The sequence below is a fragment of the Budorcas taxicolor genome, chromosome 19, assembly GCF_023091745.1.
Source record: "Budorcas taxicolor isolate Tak-1 chromosome 19, Takin1.1, whole genome shotgun sequence".
NCBI classification, from domain to species: Eukaryota; Metazoa; Chordata; class Mammalia; order Artiodactyla; family Bovidae; genus Budorcas; species Budorcas taxicolor.
The window spans coordinates 43,386,818-43,402,212 of record NC_068928.1 but is presented as its reverse complement, the minus strand read 5'-3'; the positions used below and the strand labels follow the sequence as shown (position 1 = coordinate 43,402,212).

General features: G+C 50.7%; 1 protein-coding gene across 13 annotated transcripts; it reads right to left on the bottom strand.

Moving 5' to 3' along the window:
• Positions 1 to 3,164: 3,164 nt before the first annotated feature.
• Positions 3,165 to 15,180, bottom strand: CD300LG (CD300 molecule like family member g). 13 transcript variants are annotated; one of them, XM_052658458.1, is made up of 7 exons: positions 15,069 to 15,180; positions 13,851 to 14,177; positions 12,441 to 12,738; positions 11,490 to 11,624; positions 9,400 to 9,452; positions 6,094 to 6,213; positions 3,165 to 5,613 (listed from the first exon to the last, which is right to left on the bottom strand). In XM_052658458.1, the coding sequence occupies exons 1-7, from the start codon at positions 15,109 to 15,111 to the stop codon at positions 5,600 to 5,602; spliced, it is 990 nt and encodes a 329-aa protein (XP_052514418.1). In that variant the 5' UTR covers positions 15,112 to 15,180; the 3' UTR covers positions 3,165 to 5,599. The 13 variants fall into 13 exon arrangements, with proteins under 13 accessions (XP_052514418.1, XP_052514417.1, XP_052514419.1 ...); XM_052658457.1 differs by having other exon boundaries at positions 11,490 to 11,602; XM_052658459.1 differs by having other exon boundaries at positions 11,490 to 11,602; positions 12,441 to 12,630.
• Between the last annotated feature and the right edge of the window lie 215 nt (positions 15,181 to 15,395).

Below are 15,395 nucleotides of genomic sequence, written 5' to 3'. Positions count from 1 at the left end.
GAAGGCTTTATCTCTCCTTGCTATTCTTTGGAACTCTGCATTTAAATGAGTATATCTTTCCTTTTCTCCTTTGCTTTTCTTGTCTCTTCTTTTCACAGCTATTTGTAAGGCCTCCTCAGACAGCCATTTTGCTGTTTTGCATTTCTTTTTCTTGGGGATGGTCTTGATTCCTGTCTCCTGTACAATGTCATGAACCTCCATCCATAGTTCATCAGGCACTCTGTCTATCAGATCTAGTCCCTGAAATCTATTTCTTACTTCTACTGTGTAGTCATAAGGGATTTGATTTAGGTCATACCTGAATGGTCTAGTGGTTTTCTCCACTTTCTTCAATTTCAGTCTGAATTTGGCAATAAGGAGGTCATGATCCAAGCCACAGTCAGCTCCCAGTCTTGTTTTTGCTGACTATATTAAAGAATATAATCAATCTGATTTCGGTGTCAACCATCTGGTGATGTCCGTGTGTAGAGTCTTCTCTTGTGTTGTTGGAAGAAGGTGTTTGGATTCCCTGTATAACATCAATTTTGTATATATTATATATGTTCTTTTCAGATTCTTTTCCATTCTAGATTATTACAAGATATTGAATGCTGCATAGTTCCCCGTGTTATACTGTGAATCCTTGTTATCTCTTTTCTATATAGTAGTGTGTATCTGTTAATCCCAAATTCTTAATTTATCTTTCCTCACCCTTCCCCTTTTGTAACAGAAAGATTATAGAAAATCTCTTCAGTAGGCTTCAGTGGATTAGGATCACAGCATCTAAATCTTTGTAGTAGGGTAGTTTAGGGAAGGACCTAAATCTTAAATCATTTATTTTCACCATCAATACTCTTTTTGGTGTTAAAATATTTCTCTGAAAGGAACAAATGAGACGATAAAGGATAGTTGATTATTATAGTTAATGTCCCAATTTGACAAAACAGAACATGAGCCATGTTGACATTCCCCTAATTTTTACCTCTCAGCAGGTTCCCAGGCTGGAAACTCTTCCTCTCAGGATTGAACAGTGGCTTGTTGCAGTTCTTTTGTTCAAGGGCCTCTCGTAGCTCACAGAGCTGAAGATTTGGGTGTACAAATATAAAACCAAGCTATGTCAAGCTGAGGGACTGCAGAGTGACAGCTGGTGAGGAGCTGGACTTCCTCCCCTGCCCAGGCTGGCTCTGTGACAGTGCTGGGAGCTAGGTCAGTGTGGCAGCGTCTGTGAAGGATGCTCAAGTTTCTAATAAATCCATAGAAACTTGGAACCTTGAGGATGTCAATCCTAGGCTACCTTGGAGAGAGTTTTACCTCTGGAAGACATAAAGTCTGGGACTTCCCTGGCAGTCCAGTGGCTAAGACTCTGAGCTCCCAATGCAGGAAGCCCAGGTTTTATTCTTGGTCAGGGAACTAGATCCCACATGCCTCAACTGAGAGTTTGCATGCCACAACTAAAACCCAGTGCAGCCAAATAAATAAGTAATTTTTTAAAAACATAAAATCTCTTTAGTGGAAACACTGTCTGAAAGTAGGCAAGGGGTGGGCCTGTGATGACTTGGCTGAGTCCCCACCAAAGCTCTGGCTGCTGTAGGTGACAGATTGAGAAGGCAGGAAGGTTCTTTCCCTCCTGAGAAGCCCCCGTTCTTACCAGCCTCTAGCTGAGGGATTTATCATGGGGGGAGCCTGCTTTGGAGGAAATTTTGAGGTCTCTCTGAGACCATCTGTAACTTACTGCTTCCTATCTCCCCCAATATTTGGGCACTAACTGTGCCAGGATCCTGGGCAGAGTCTCCAGAGCTCAGACCTGGGGCTCCCTTTCCACTTGGAAAAGGTAAGATGTGCTCCCCATGTGACACCCACCACTCCCACCCTGCACTGGCTGCCACTTTCTGGTGAGTTTCGTTAGAATCATAAGATCGGCTCCACCTTGCCCAGCCACCTTGGCCCTCACTTCTGGGGCATTATAAGTGGTTTCTCCTCCTAAAGCCACAGGGGCAGGGGTGGAGGCTATTGAGGACTTTGAGAAATGCTGACTGACAGGCCCTGGTGGGATTGAAATGGGTTCTAGTATTTCTGAAAGCTGTTCAGTGATGAGTATCAGTAATTTAAAAAATCTTTATGCCCTCTGACCTGGCACGTCCATATAAGCAAATCCTTCTGAAAGAAATCTCCAAATGCAGACAAAGCAGTGTGTGAAGATTCACCACGATGTTATTTATAATAGCAAAAAGAGAAACAAGTATCTGGTGAGAGGGAATTAAAATAAGTTGACATGAAATATTATGCAGCCAATAAACTTTAATTTAGAAAATGTTTGTAAAAACCTTATGCAAAAACATGAATGCTTAATGATATAATAGTTAAGTATGAAAAACAGGATATAAAATTGTATGACAAAATAATTTGTTAAAAACACATCGGCAAGTGATGTGGAGGAAAAAAACTGGACAGAAACAACAAAATGCAGTAACGATGGTCTCTGGGTAGCGGTGAGACAATGAGTGATATGTTTTTTCCTTTTTATCCCTCCATATTTCTAGGTTTTGTGTACTGAGCAGCTCCTGGTTCATTTTTCAGAGAAAATAGAAAAAGGAAAAAAAGTAGTGGTTCTGATACTTTACCTCCCCTCTCTTCATTCCAGGGGACCAAATTCAGGGTCACTTTCAGGTTCCCCTTAGGGTCCTATCCTGTCCCCTCCCTTGCCTTTATTTACTTATTTTAGATATTTTAATTAATTAATTAGGCTGCGCTGGATCTTAGTTGGGACATTTGGTGTCTAGTTCCCTGACTGGGGATCGAACCCGGGCCCCCAGCATTGGGAGCACAGACCCTTAGTCACTGGACCACCAGGGAAGTCCCCCTCCTCCCTGTTAGATATCCAGCTCCATCTGCGCTCTGTGTCTTCCTACCCACCTCCCAGCTGCCAGAACCCACAGGCAATCAATCCTTTCTTGACAAGGAAGGAGTTGAGATTTTTCCCATCCTCCTTCCAGAGCCTGGAATGGACGCTGAGTAGGAAGACTGATTCTGGACTCATGCAGCAGTGAACAGTAGCTTGCAGTAAGCAGCAGCCAGCAGCAGCTGGCTCAGTTCCCTGACCAGGAGTCCTAACTGCTAGACCACTGGGCCTAAATCCCCAGTCCTTGACAAGAAAGAAATCTGAAGAGGAGGCAGAAGGTAAAGAGAAAAGTAAACATTTATTGGAAAAGCAGAGTACATGCAGAAAGAAGCATGGATGAACCCCGAGAGTCTTGAGAGCTACGCCTTTGGGAAGTTTAAATCCTTTATAAAGAGGCAGTTATACAGGTCATTGTCTTCCCTCTGGCCAACTGTCTTGTTTGTCCCCCTGGCTAATTTGTCTCAGGACTCTCCCCTAGGTGAGCACACACCCCTCAGCCAAGATGGATTCCAGCCCAGAGGCCTATGGGGTGACCTCCCTTCCTTTTGCCTCCCTTGCCCCATTCAGATTCAGATTCAGTTCAGTTGCTCAGTTGTGAGTGACTCTTCGCGACCCCATGGACTACAGCACGCTAGGCTTCCCTGTCCATCACCAACTCCTGGAGCTTGCTCAAACTCATGTCCATCAAGTCGGTGACGCCATCCAACCATCTCATCCTCTGTCTGTCCCCTTCTCCCCCTGCCTTCAATCTTGCCCAGCATCAGGGTCTTTTCCAATGAGTTAGTTCTTTGCATCAGGTGGCCAAAGCAGTGGAGTTTCGGCTTCAGTATCAGTCCTTCCAATGAATATTCAGGACTGATTTCCTTTAGGATGGACTGGTTGGATTTCCTTGCAGTCCAAGGGACTCTCAAGAGTCTTCTCCAACACCACAGTTCAAAAACATCAATTCTTCGGCACTCAGCTTTCTTTATAGTCCAACTCTCACATCCATACGTGACTACTGGAAAAACGATAGCTTTGACTAGACAGACTTTTGTTGGCAATATGCTGTCTAGGTTGGTCATAGCTTTTATTCCAAGGAGCAAGCGTCTTTTAATTTCATGGCTGCAGTTACCATCTCCAGTGATTTTGGAGCCCCCCAAAATAAAGTCTGTTACTGTTTCCCCATCTATTTTCCAGGAAGTGATGGGACCGGATGCCATGATCTTAGTTTTCTGAATGTTGAGTTTTAAGCCAACTGTTTCACTCTCCTCTTTCATCAAGAGGCTCCTTAGTTCTTAGCTTTCTGTCATAAGGGTGGTGTCATCTGCGTATCTGAGGTTAAAGGAGGGGGAATATGGGATCTCTTGATCTTTTGCTCCAACAAGGTTTAGTCCCTCTTTGTTCTTGCCAAGACTGCTATCTTGGCAAGTGTCCACATGAGACAAATCCTGGCTATTTACCCTGTTTCTGTTGTGACTTCCATTTCAGAGCACAAACAAGAGTCCGATTATAAATGCCTAACCTGGAGCCCACTTCTCTTCTGTCTCAGGAAATGCAAACAGGAAGCTAGTTCAAAGTGTCCGGCCTGAAGCCCATCTTTTTCTCGTCCCCAAGAAATCTAAATAGGAGGAGGCCAGTTGTAAATGCCTAGCCTGGAGCCCATCTTCCTCCTACCTCAAGATCGGATAGACAACCACTCCTGGCCAGTCTTGGGCTTGGCCTTTCTGATATGCACTTGACCTGAGCCTGGACTGAGGCAGGTCCAGGAAAGCCTCCAGCTGGGCCATGGTGTGGTGGGAAGAGCAGGCCCTATAGGGGAAAGGGGGAAGACTCCACACACCAAATGTTGACTCTCTAAGCTGGAGGGACCTGAGAGCTCAACCAGCCCACTGGTACTCAAACACCAGTGTTAGAATCACTGGTGCACTTGGAAGAAATGCATAATCCCAGGCCCAGCCTCAGAGATGGTTTTGGTAGTTTATTTTCTTCTTTTTTTCGGCAGTACCATGCCAGTGCCCCTTGCAGTGGAAGCATGGAGTCCCAATTACTGGACCACCAGCCAAATCCTGGTTTGGGCAGCTCTTGATGGGGCCCCAGAATCATCTTTTTAACCAGTTTCCTGGTTAAAAAGGGATGCAGGTGGTTCACAATTGGCTTTGAGAAATCAGGATCCAGGCTAACCCGACAGGCTCCCTCCTCCTCACCAGCTTATGTGGGAGAACTTAGCCCTGAGTCTGAGGATGGAAGGAAGGGAGGAGAAGGTGGCGTCTGGAAGGGGAATTAGAAGGGACCTGTGACTGGGCACCGAGGCCCAGGGGACCCCCCATAGCAGACACAGACTTCGACCAGACCCTCTGAGCCCTGCCTGACCCCTCGAAGGTCCAGCGGTTGTATGCTTTGCCCAAGGATGTGACCATCTTGGAGAGGCCCCAGTTTCCAGCTGGAAATATGAGGCCACCGCATCAGGCCTCAGGGCTGATGAAGCCTTCAGGGTCAGCTGAGATGGGCAAGAGGAAAGCTTGGGAAGGGTAGGGGAGAGACCTGGACTCAGGCAGGAGGATTCTGAAGTCATAGCAGAAAGCTTGTCCAAGTTAGTGCAAGTTCAGCCCTTCCAGAGATTCAAGGAGAGCTTTCGATGGCTAGACTGAGCTGAACTTTGAAAAGCCTGGCTCGTCCCCAGACATGGGGAGGGTAGAGGCTGGGGTCATGTCTTCCTTATGGTCCCGCCAAGAGGCTTCGTCATCCTCTGAAGTCTGTAAAGACAACAGTATGGGGTGAAAATCGGAGCCCAGCTGGGGGATCTCCAGGCAGCTACTGGGTCCCCTCTGGCCTTTCCCACAAGCTCTGGGCCTCTGTCCATCTAAGAGATGTAGGACTAACCACTCCTTCTCCCCAGGACCCCCCAGGCTTTGTTTCACACCCTATATTTCCCCATTCCCTGGGGGAGCATCCTTATGGCCTCAGGCCCGGTTCTGACTGCAGATGTGGGAATCCTGCCAGCCCAGAACTCTTTAAGCTGTCACTCCTACCATGCTACTCAAGAATTTTTCTGGGTCAGAAAAAAAGAGGATGTGAAGTCAGGAGCCCTGGCTTTCCGGGTGAAATGGCCAAGACTCTGGTTATGGTGGGGGCGGTGGGTGGTTGCTGAGAGCAGGGCCCTCCCCCACTTCCCTGCATTGTCAGAGTGGAGCCAGGCTAGGCGGCTCCAGGCCCCCAGAGCCCTCTGTCCACACCTGGCTCAGGCACCAGATCTCCGTGTTGGAGCTGGCGGAGGGCTCGGGGCTGGCGGGAAGCCCAGTGGGCTCTGCAAGCTTGATCACAGTGGACTCCGGGACACAGCTGTTCCCCAGCGCCTGAAACACAGATTCAGTCAGAACAGCCTGTTCTCGGGGGCCACAGGGATGGGCTGCAAGCTGGAGCAGCAGGAGGGACAAGCAGCGGGTGGGCTGTGGAGTCAGAGTCCTTAACGGCCAATTTACTCCGTCTCAGTGTGACCTTGGGTGAGCCACCTAACTTCTCTGGAGCCCAATTTCCCAAGCTGTAAAATGAGGAGTGAAATATTCCCCTTAGGCAAATAATAAACATTTCTGATAATGTTTTATCACACTCAACAACTGGAACTCCTGGAGTGATTAATTTGTTTCCATGATTGTTATTTCTCTCTTTGAAGCAGGAAGACTGTGCAGGCTGCAGGCTTTTTGTCATAGGCCGGAGACAGCAAAGTTGGACACTTCAAAGACTCACTGAATAACAAACAGCACAGGAAGGATTCCTTAGGAATCGTCATCTGAGCAACCCCTCCTTGATCAGATGAGAAAACCGAGGCCCAGGGAGGAAAGATGGGTAGTCTAGAACGAGTGAGGCAGCCCATCTCCTGACACTCAGCTGATCCCATGGGTACTCAGGTCTGAGTGCTGGGCCCCTCTGCCTCTCACTTCCTTGCCCAGCAGCTGGGCAGAGCAGAGGCTGGAGCTGGCTGAGGCCCCCAGCCACTTCTCCTAAGGGTACAGCTGCCCTGAGTGGGACCAGCCAGCAGATCCCACAGTCTGATGGGCACTGAAGCCAAGGAAAGAAGCTCCCACTTCCTGGATAACTACGAGATGGCTTATCTCACTTGTTCTAACCACAGTCCTGAGAGATGGGAAAACCGAGGCTCAGAGAGGTGATGTCACTCGCCAGGCGTCACACAGCAGGCGGGGCTGAGCCGGGCCTTGAACCTGTGACTAGCTGACCTCAGATCCAAGCTCTTTCCTATGCTATGCTGCCATCCTGGCAGGGCCTCACGCACACTTCTCTTAGTGACAGTGTCTCTTGTCTACTAACTGGCCCCGGCTTTGAGCAATACCCTAGCTGTGGGGGGTGGGGGCAGAGGTGGACGTGTGAGCCACCTCTGGTGACACCTGCAGGCTGCTGGGGACAAGGAAAGAGTCAGAACAGAGTTTCTCAGGTGAGATGTGAGTGGGAGAATGAGGGCCTGAAGGCATGGGAGGGGGAGAGAGATGTCACAAATGCTGTCACTCGTGGCCCTTGTCAACCCCAGCCCTGCCTGTGGCGAGGACATGGCAGAGCTGGGCTGGACCAGAGAGTTTCTGAGGTCACTTCCATTTCCCATGAATCCCATACCAACAGTTTTGGGATTTGGTCAAAACCCAGCCATTGCTGACCACTGACCATCAACAGCTGCAGAAATGTCACCTACTCAGGGGTGACCGAATTTGAGGAAAGAGCTTCGGGGGGCCGAGACCAAACCACATATGTAGCCTGTGGCCAGGACCACTGCCCTCTGCCCCAGGAGCATCTGCATCTCTCAATGGTCCCTCTGCCCAGGCGGTGGACCCTGGGCTGTTCCAGCAAGCGTGGAGGCATTTTCTGGATTGCATTATACAAGATCTATATGAGCCTCTGTTTCTGCATGTGTGCTAAGTCGCTTCAGTTGTGTCCAACTCTATGCAACCCTATGGACTATAGCCTGTCAGTCTCCTCTGTCCATGGAATTCTCCAGGCAAGAATACTGGAGTGGGCTGCTGCGTCCTCCTCCAGGGGATCTTCCTGACCCAGGGATTGAACTCACATCTCTTGTGTCTCCTATACTGGCAGGCAGATTCTTTACCACTAGCGCCACCTGGGAAGATTCTAGAAGAACAAGTAGTGAGGCAGCATGGAGATTCTCCCTCCAGCCCAGCCTCTCTTTCTGAGCTGGGGAGGGGCGAGCCCCAGGATGTAGAGCCAGGAGGAGAGTCCTGGCGGTGACCTTGTCAGCCCCTGTATCTGTCTCCACGACCTCTGCCTCACTCCCATTGAGCTTCCTGAGACAGCAACAGCTGCTTCCTAAGCGAAGGACGGCCAAGTACCCTATCCCACCGCAGGCCCTCCCTGGGGGGATCCAGCCTGAGTCTTTTGTCCTTGCTGGCGCCAGGAAAGAAGGCAATGGCAGTCCTCCTTTCCTGCTCTAGTGTTTAAGGAAATCAGAGTGGAGGCATCTCAGTAAACAGCTGAGGAAGGAGAGATCAGGTCGGGTGGGGGGTGAGGCAGGTGGGGCTGCTATCTTCTAAGGGGTGGCCTTCTCTGTAGGGTGCTGATATGGAAAGCAGGGGTCTCTCCTTGCAGGGATAAGGGAGGGGCCTGGCACCAGGTGCCTCTCTCCAGGAAAATGGGCACAGGGACCCTCCCCCATTCTTCCTGCCCCCTGGCCCCTCAGTCTGAACGTCAGGGTAGCACACCGCCTTGGTCTCAGAACCAAGGAAAGCTCAGAGAAGGGTGCTCTGGAAAGAGGAGAAATGGGGGTTGAGAGCTCTGAAGCCACCCACCGCCTGCCGTGTGACCCTGGGCAAGACGTTTTCCCTCTCTGGGCCTCAGTGCTCTCTTCTGCAAAAGCAGACTAGCATCTATTGGTAGTCATATTCCAGTGTGCTGTCGGAATCCCCCAAGGCTGTGTTTAAAATTCAGGTTCCTAGCCCCATCCCTCAGAGAAGGCGATGGCACCCCACTCCAGTACTCTTGCCTGGAAAATCCCATGGATGGAGGAGCCTGGTAGGCTGCAGTCTATGGGGTCGCGAAGAGTCAGACACGACTGAGCGGTTTCACTTTCACTTTTCACTTTCATGCATTGGAGAAGGAAATGGCAACCCACTCCAGTGTTCCTGCCTGGAGAATCCCAGGGACGGGGGAGCCTGGTGGGCTGCCGTCTATGGGGTCACACAGAGTCGGACACGACTGAAGCGACTTAGCAGCAGCCCCACCCCTAGAGGGTTTGGTTGGGACTGGTGTAGAAGAGAATGTTTCTAAGAGCCCCCAACCCCAACCCCACCCCCAGGTGTTTTGAAAGGGAGTTTGTACCAAACTTAGAGAAAGGCTGGGTTAGATGATCTCAAAGACCCGCTGTGGATCCAGCTCCAATGTTCTCTGATGCTACAAGGAGAGGAATGAGAACGGGGCCCCAGGCCAGAAGCAGAGACCTGCTGGCACCTGATGGGAAGTCAGGGTGAGTCTTAAATTCTGGCCTCAGGGGCATCTGAGCTTGGGCCTGCCTCCTTCCTTACCAAGTGGGAGAGATGGACATTGTCCTTCTTCTGTGTCTCCGAGGCCAGCTGAGCTGAAAGAGACAGGAAGGAGCACCTTGAAGCCGGGAGCTGCTCCCACAGAGATGGATGGCCCCTTGCACCTGGGGCTTCCCAGGCAAGAAGATTTGGCAGAGAAGCCCAACCCCTTGGCAGTGACCCTGACTTTTAAGATCATTACACGGCAATCCCTGTGTGGAGGCCAGCAACTGGCTAGGGAAGTGATTCTGTGTGCTCAGGTCATTATTTCTTAAACCTCAATGTGTGTATAGGAAATTTTATTAAAATGCAGATTCTAATTCAGTAGGTTGAGGTTGGGGCCCTAAAGTCTGAATTTCTAACAGGCTACCAGGGGATGTCGCTGCTGCCAGCTGGGGACTGCAATTTGAGAGCCAAGGGGCTACGAGGCTCTGAGGTTGTGACTGGAATGTTTTCACCCTGTGGGATCCTCCCGGCTCCTCTGAGGGGATCTAGGGACATGGGCAGAGTTGACATTTCTTCCTGGGGGCCACACAAGGAGGAGGTGGGTGGCAGGCCCGTCGTTTCCCAGTTGGCAAATTTGGCTTCCTGGCTGTACTGCTTCCCTGCTATACCAAGGGCAAACTGCTTAACCACTCTGTGCCTCAGTTTCTTGCCCTATAAAATGGGGTATTTGCAGGTATTATAATGCAGGCATGCATGCTAAGTTGCTTCAGTCATATCTTGACTCTTTGCAACCCTATGGACTGTAGTCTACCAGGCTCCTCTGTCCATGGGATTCTCCGGGCAAGAATATTGGAGTGGGTTGCCAAGCCCTCCTCCAGGTGATATTCTCAACCCAGGGATCAAACTCTCATCTTCTGCAGCTCCTGCATTGCAGGCGGATTCTTTACCGCTGAGCCACCAGGGAAGCCCAGGTTTTGTAATAAGCAGTTCCGAACTCCACAGTATTGAGATTAAAGGAGATAAAAACAACATAAGCCACACCACGGTGCCTGGCACAAGGCGTCTCCCAGTACTGTTATTTTAGTTAAACCTTCTTTATCTGTGCCATCCACCTCAGGAGCTACACGTGGCCACTGCGCACTGGAAATGTGACTACTTTGAATTATACTGGGTTTCAAAGACTCTATATGAAAAACTGAATGTAGAATATATATAATTAGTATTTTATATTGATTCCATGTTCAAATGGTAGTTTTGGATGTATCATGTTAAATAAAGTTTATTATTAGAATTAACGTCACTAGTTTCTTCTTTATTGTGTGTGACTATTAGGGAACTCTTTTAAAAATTTATTTATTTCTAATTGTAGGATAATTGCTATACAATATTGTGCTGGTTACTGCCATACATCAACATGAATCAGGTACACATATGTCCCCTCCCTCTTGAATCTTGCTCCCACCTCCCACTCCATCCCACTCCTCTAGGTTGTCACAGAGCCCTGGTTTGAACTCCCTGAGTCATACAGCGAATTCCCACTGGCTATCTATTTTACATATGGTAGTGTGTATGTTTCCACGCTACTCAGTCAGGGAATTTTAAACCACACATGTGGCTTGTATTATATTTCTGTAGGCCATATATCTGGGAAAGCTGAGGCTCAAGGAAGTTAGGTGACTTGCCCAAGGCCACACAGCTAAAAAATGGCAGAGCTGGGAATTTGAAGCCAAGCCTTGAAAGGGGCTGAGCATCTCTAGAGACGCAGTAGCAGGTGTAGGGCCTCAAGGAACATCCTGTTAAGTGCTCCGGCCAGCACTCCACCATGTAGTCAGTCCTCACACAAGGTCAGAACCTGCAGAGACTGGATATGGATGGGTTCATGGGATCAACAGGGAGCGACATGGCTGATGAGCTTGACCGGACAGATCAAAGCAAGATGAGAGCCCCCCAGTCTCTTGCTACCCCACTTGAACTGCTTGTGGACTGTCCTGTGGGTTCCTCAGAAAAGAGGAGCAGGGCTCCTGACACCCATGTCTGAGATGCACACACTGAGCCCCATAAGGTCTCTCTGGGGTCATGAGGGGATTGTGGGTCTCAGGGAGACCCCTGGCTGAGAGCCCTTCACCCCTCCCGTCCACATGGCTCACCTTTTTCTCTCCATTGAAACATGCAGCTGCCGAGGGCGGCCAGGCCTGTGGCCAGCAGAAGGGCTAGCAGTACCAGGACTGGGGCCAAGATTCTGATCAAAGGGACGGATACCCTGTGGGCGACATGGAAGAAGCCTGGTGGCTGTCACCAGATGTCAGTGACACACTGGGCATTCTTATTCTGAGTCCTGGTCACATCCCTCATCTCTCCCAAGGAGATCAGAGAGCACCAGGGACCAGAACATCTGGTTAGTCCCAATGGAAGGGGCCTCAGACCCCATCGCCAACCCCAGGAGACACTTTCAGCAGGGTCTGAACCCGTGAGCAGTTGCCTGGCTACCAGTAATGGAGTATGCATGCGTGGTCAGTCACTCAGTTGTGTCCAACTCTCTGTGACCCCCTGGACTGTAGCCTGCAAGGACCCTCTGTCCATGAGATTCTCCAGGCAAGAATACTGGAGTGGGTGGCCATGCCCACCTCCTCTAGGGGAACTTCCCGACCCAGGGGTCGAACCGACATCTCTTATGTCTCCTGCATTGGCAGGCAGGTCCTTTACCACTAACGCCACCTGAGAAGTGTAGTTTGTATACAACCCCCCAAGAGCCAGTCCTTCCAGCTGGGAATCCAGTTGGGTAAGAAAAAATCATTTTGTTTGGTTCCATGTTTTCATGCTTGGCATAGGGCCCAGTGCAAAGTGCTCAGGCAAAAGCTGCTGGACTAGGGTGGCTTTCCCTAAAACTGGGCAGGGAGTGAGGTGGGGACTGGAGGCTATGGGGGCCTGCATGTCCAAGGCAACAAGGCTGCTGGCCCCTGCAGTGCCGGGTAGGGGGTGGGATGGTGCAGAATCTGCCCTTCGTGAGCAGCTGCGACCCAGAGAAAGGAGTACTGGATTCTTATTGGCTCAGAGTTTAGTGCTGACCTGAAAGCTGGCTTTGGTCACCTGGGGCTCACCTGGACTTGGAGCTGCTGCTGGGGACAAAACTGGTGTCCTCTGTTGAGGTAGAGTCCAATTGTGTGGCTGGCTGGGAGATCCCTGCAGGAGGAGAGGTTCCTGGGTGAAGAGAGGTCCCTGCATACGGAGAGGTTGCTGGGTGAGAAGAGATCCTTGCAAATGGAGAAGCTCCTGGGTGGAGAGAGGTCCCTGCATACGGAGAGGTTGCTGGGTGAGGAGAGATCCTTGCAAACGGAGAAGCTGCTGGGTGAGGAGAGATCCTTGCAAATGGAGAAGCTGCTGGGTGGAGAGAGGTCCCTGCATACGGAGAGGTTGCTGGGTGAGAAGAGATCCTTGCAAATGGAGAAGCTGCTGGGTGAGGAGAGATCCTTGCAAATGGAGAAGCTGCTGGGTGGAGAGAGGTCCCTGCATACGGAGAAGCTGCTGGGTGAGGAGAGATCCTTGCAAATGGAGAGGTTGCCGGGTGAGGAGAGGTCTCTGTGTACAGAGAAGATGCTGTGTGCTTGGACAGGGAGGTCCCTGTGAACGGAGAGGCCTCAGCCTCTGTCTTCCCCAGCTTGGCTGTGGTGACTGTCAGGAGGAGACCAGGAGAAGGTACAAGTCCAAAAGCAATGCCTCAGCACCTTCCCTGATCCTTGATTCCCAGCATCCTCAGACCTCTGGCCCTTGACCCCTGAGCCCTAGTCTCCCTAGGACTAATTTCTCAGAACCTCCCCAGCTACAGGGCACCACAAACAGAGGTCTCAATGAAATTGTTTTGAGGACTTCCCTGGTGGTCCAGTGGTTAAGAATCTGCCTGTCAGTGCAGGGGACATGGGTTTGATCCCTGGTCCGGAAAGATCCCACATGCCCCAGAGCAGCTAAGCCCTTGAGCCACAACTACTGGGCCCACACGCCTGTGCTCCACAACAAGGGAAGCCACCGCAGTAAGTGTAGTCAGAAGCCTGTGCACTGCAACAAAATGTAGCCCTTGCTCACTGCAACTAGAGAAAGCGCTAAAGACCCAGCACAGCCAAAAAAAAAAAAAAGAAAAGAAAGAAAGAAACTGTATTGAACAAGCAGGTCACACCTCAGGAACACCCCTCTTGTGTTGCAGTCTATCCTCTATTGTGAAGTGAAGTGAAGTGAAGTCGCTCAGTCGTGTCCGACTCTTTGTGACCCCGTGAATTGTAGCCCACCAGGCTCCTCCATCCTTGGGATTCTCCAGGCAAGAATACTGGAGTGGGTTGCTATTTCCTTCTCCAGGGGAACTTCTCGACCCAAGGATTGAACCCAGGTCTCCCGCATTGCAGGCAGACACTTTAACCTCTGAGCCACCAGGGAAGTCCTCTGTTGTGGGGAGGTGGAATTCCCCTGCCCCCAACTCCATGACCCTGAATCCCTCCCAGGGAAGGAGGGATGTGTGTTACCTGGAAAGACAAGCAGAGAGACTGACATAGTCTTATCGAAGCCCAGTTTTTTGACCCCACACCAGTACTTCCCCATGTCCTTCAGGGTGAGGTTCCTCAGGATGACCGTGAACCTGTTCTCCCGCGGGTTGTCGTGGACCGACACCCTTCCTTCCTGGCCGTATTCTCCAGAGAAGACAGTCCCAGTGCAGCGGGAGATGAAGAGCCCGGCCTCGCGGCACCAGTATTTCTGGTGCTTCTTTAGCTCCTCCCCATAGGTGCATTGCAGGGACACAGTGTCACCTTCGAAGCCACTGATCTCCTTCGGGTCCACCACCGATCCATAACCTGAAACCACAGCACATGAGAAGACTGGAATTCCCTGGTTTAAGTTCCAAGGTCAAGACCAGAAGGTTTTCCTCAGTCACTCCCTTCCTGGGGCAACCCTGGTAAGAGTTGGTATTCCACTCTGCCACCGAGGGACCTTGGGGCAGGGCTGTTACTGTTTCCCTAAACCTGGTGTATTGAAGGCTAGTGATGGGGAAACTCTAGATTTAGACAGCCGGGAGTTTGAATCCCAGCACAGCTGCTTAGTAGCGGTGTGATCCTGGGAAAGCTGCTTGACCTCTCTAAGTTTCTGTAAGTTTCCCTCTAGGTTTTCTATTACCTATAGATAATATGTCCTATGTCACTGAATTAAGATGTTATCATATGTAAGAGCTACCATGATTTCACATAACATTAAAAAAAAGTCAATGGAACTGACATCAGTTATAAGATACATCCTAAATTTTGTGTTTAAAAATTTTTAAAAAAAGCAGGCTTGTGAATTGACGAAATGTAATAATTCTTCATCTCTCAGGGTTGTTGTGAGCGCTACAGCAGAAGTTCAAGAAATATTTGCTGAGTTTAGTATAAGGGGTGTCTTCTCAGCTCCCTGGCTGGCACCGAGTCAGGAAATGAAGATAAAAGAGGCAAAGCTTCGCTCACAGCCACTCAGCCATGAGGGGTCCAGGACCCTCAGGTCTGGGGGGAGACCTGGCTCTCGGTTCCACGAACATCAAGTGGCCCCTCTGAGGGTTGAGGACGAGGAGTAGGGTGGGGCGAAGCCTGGATGGATCAGGCGGCGGGGCTGCGTCACAGCCCCAGCGAATGTAGATTCAGGAGGTCCCTCTAGCAGACACAGGGGGCGAGCTTGGGGATGAGCCCCACATCCCTCCACCCTCGCCCCCATCTCACCTGGGAGCGCGAGGCAGCCGCATAGCATGAGGAGGGGCCGCATGGTGGGCGCCGGGCCACTCGGGAGCGCGCAGCTGGGCAACTGGGAGCTCCTCTTTTGGCTACACGGGGCTTTAACTTCCTCCAGAAGCAGATAGAGACCAGGAAGGGAGGGGAGGGGCCGTGCGGGTCCTGGAGGCGGAGGAGGCGCCTCCGCTGTTCCCTCTGCGGCCTCTCAGCACGCGCAGACCCCACCCTGAAAACCCACGGAGCGCTTCTGCCAAACTCCCGCAGGAGATCCCAACTCCAGAGGGCCTGTGTGTAGAATTCAGGGAGTCCGTGAACCTG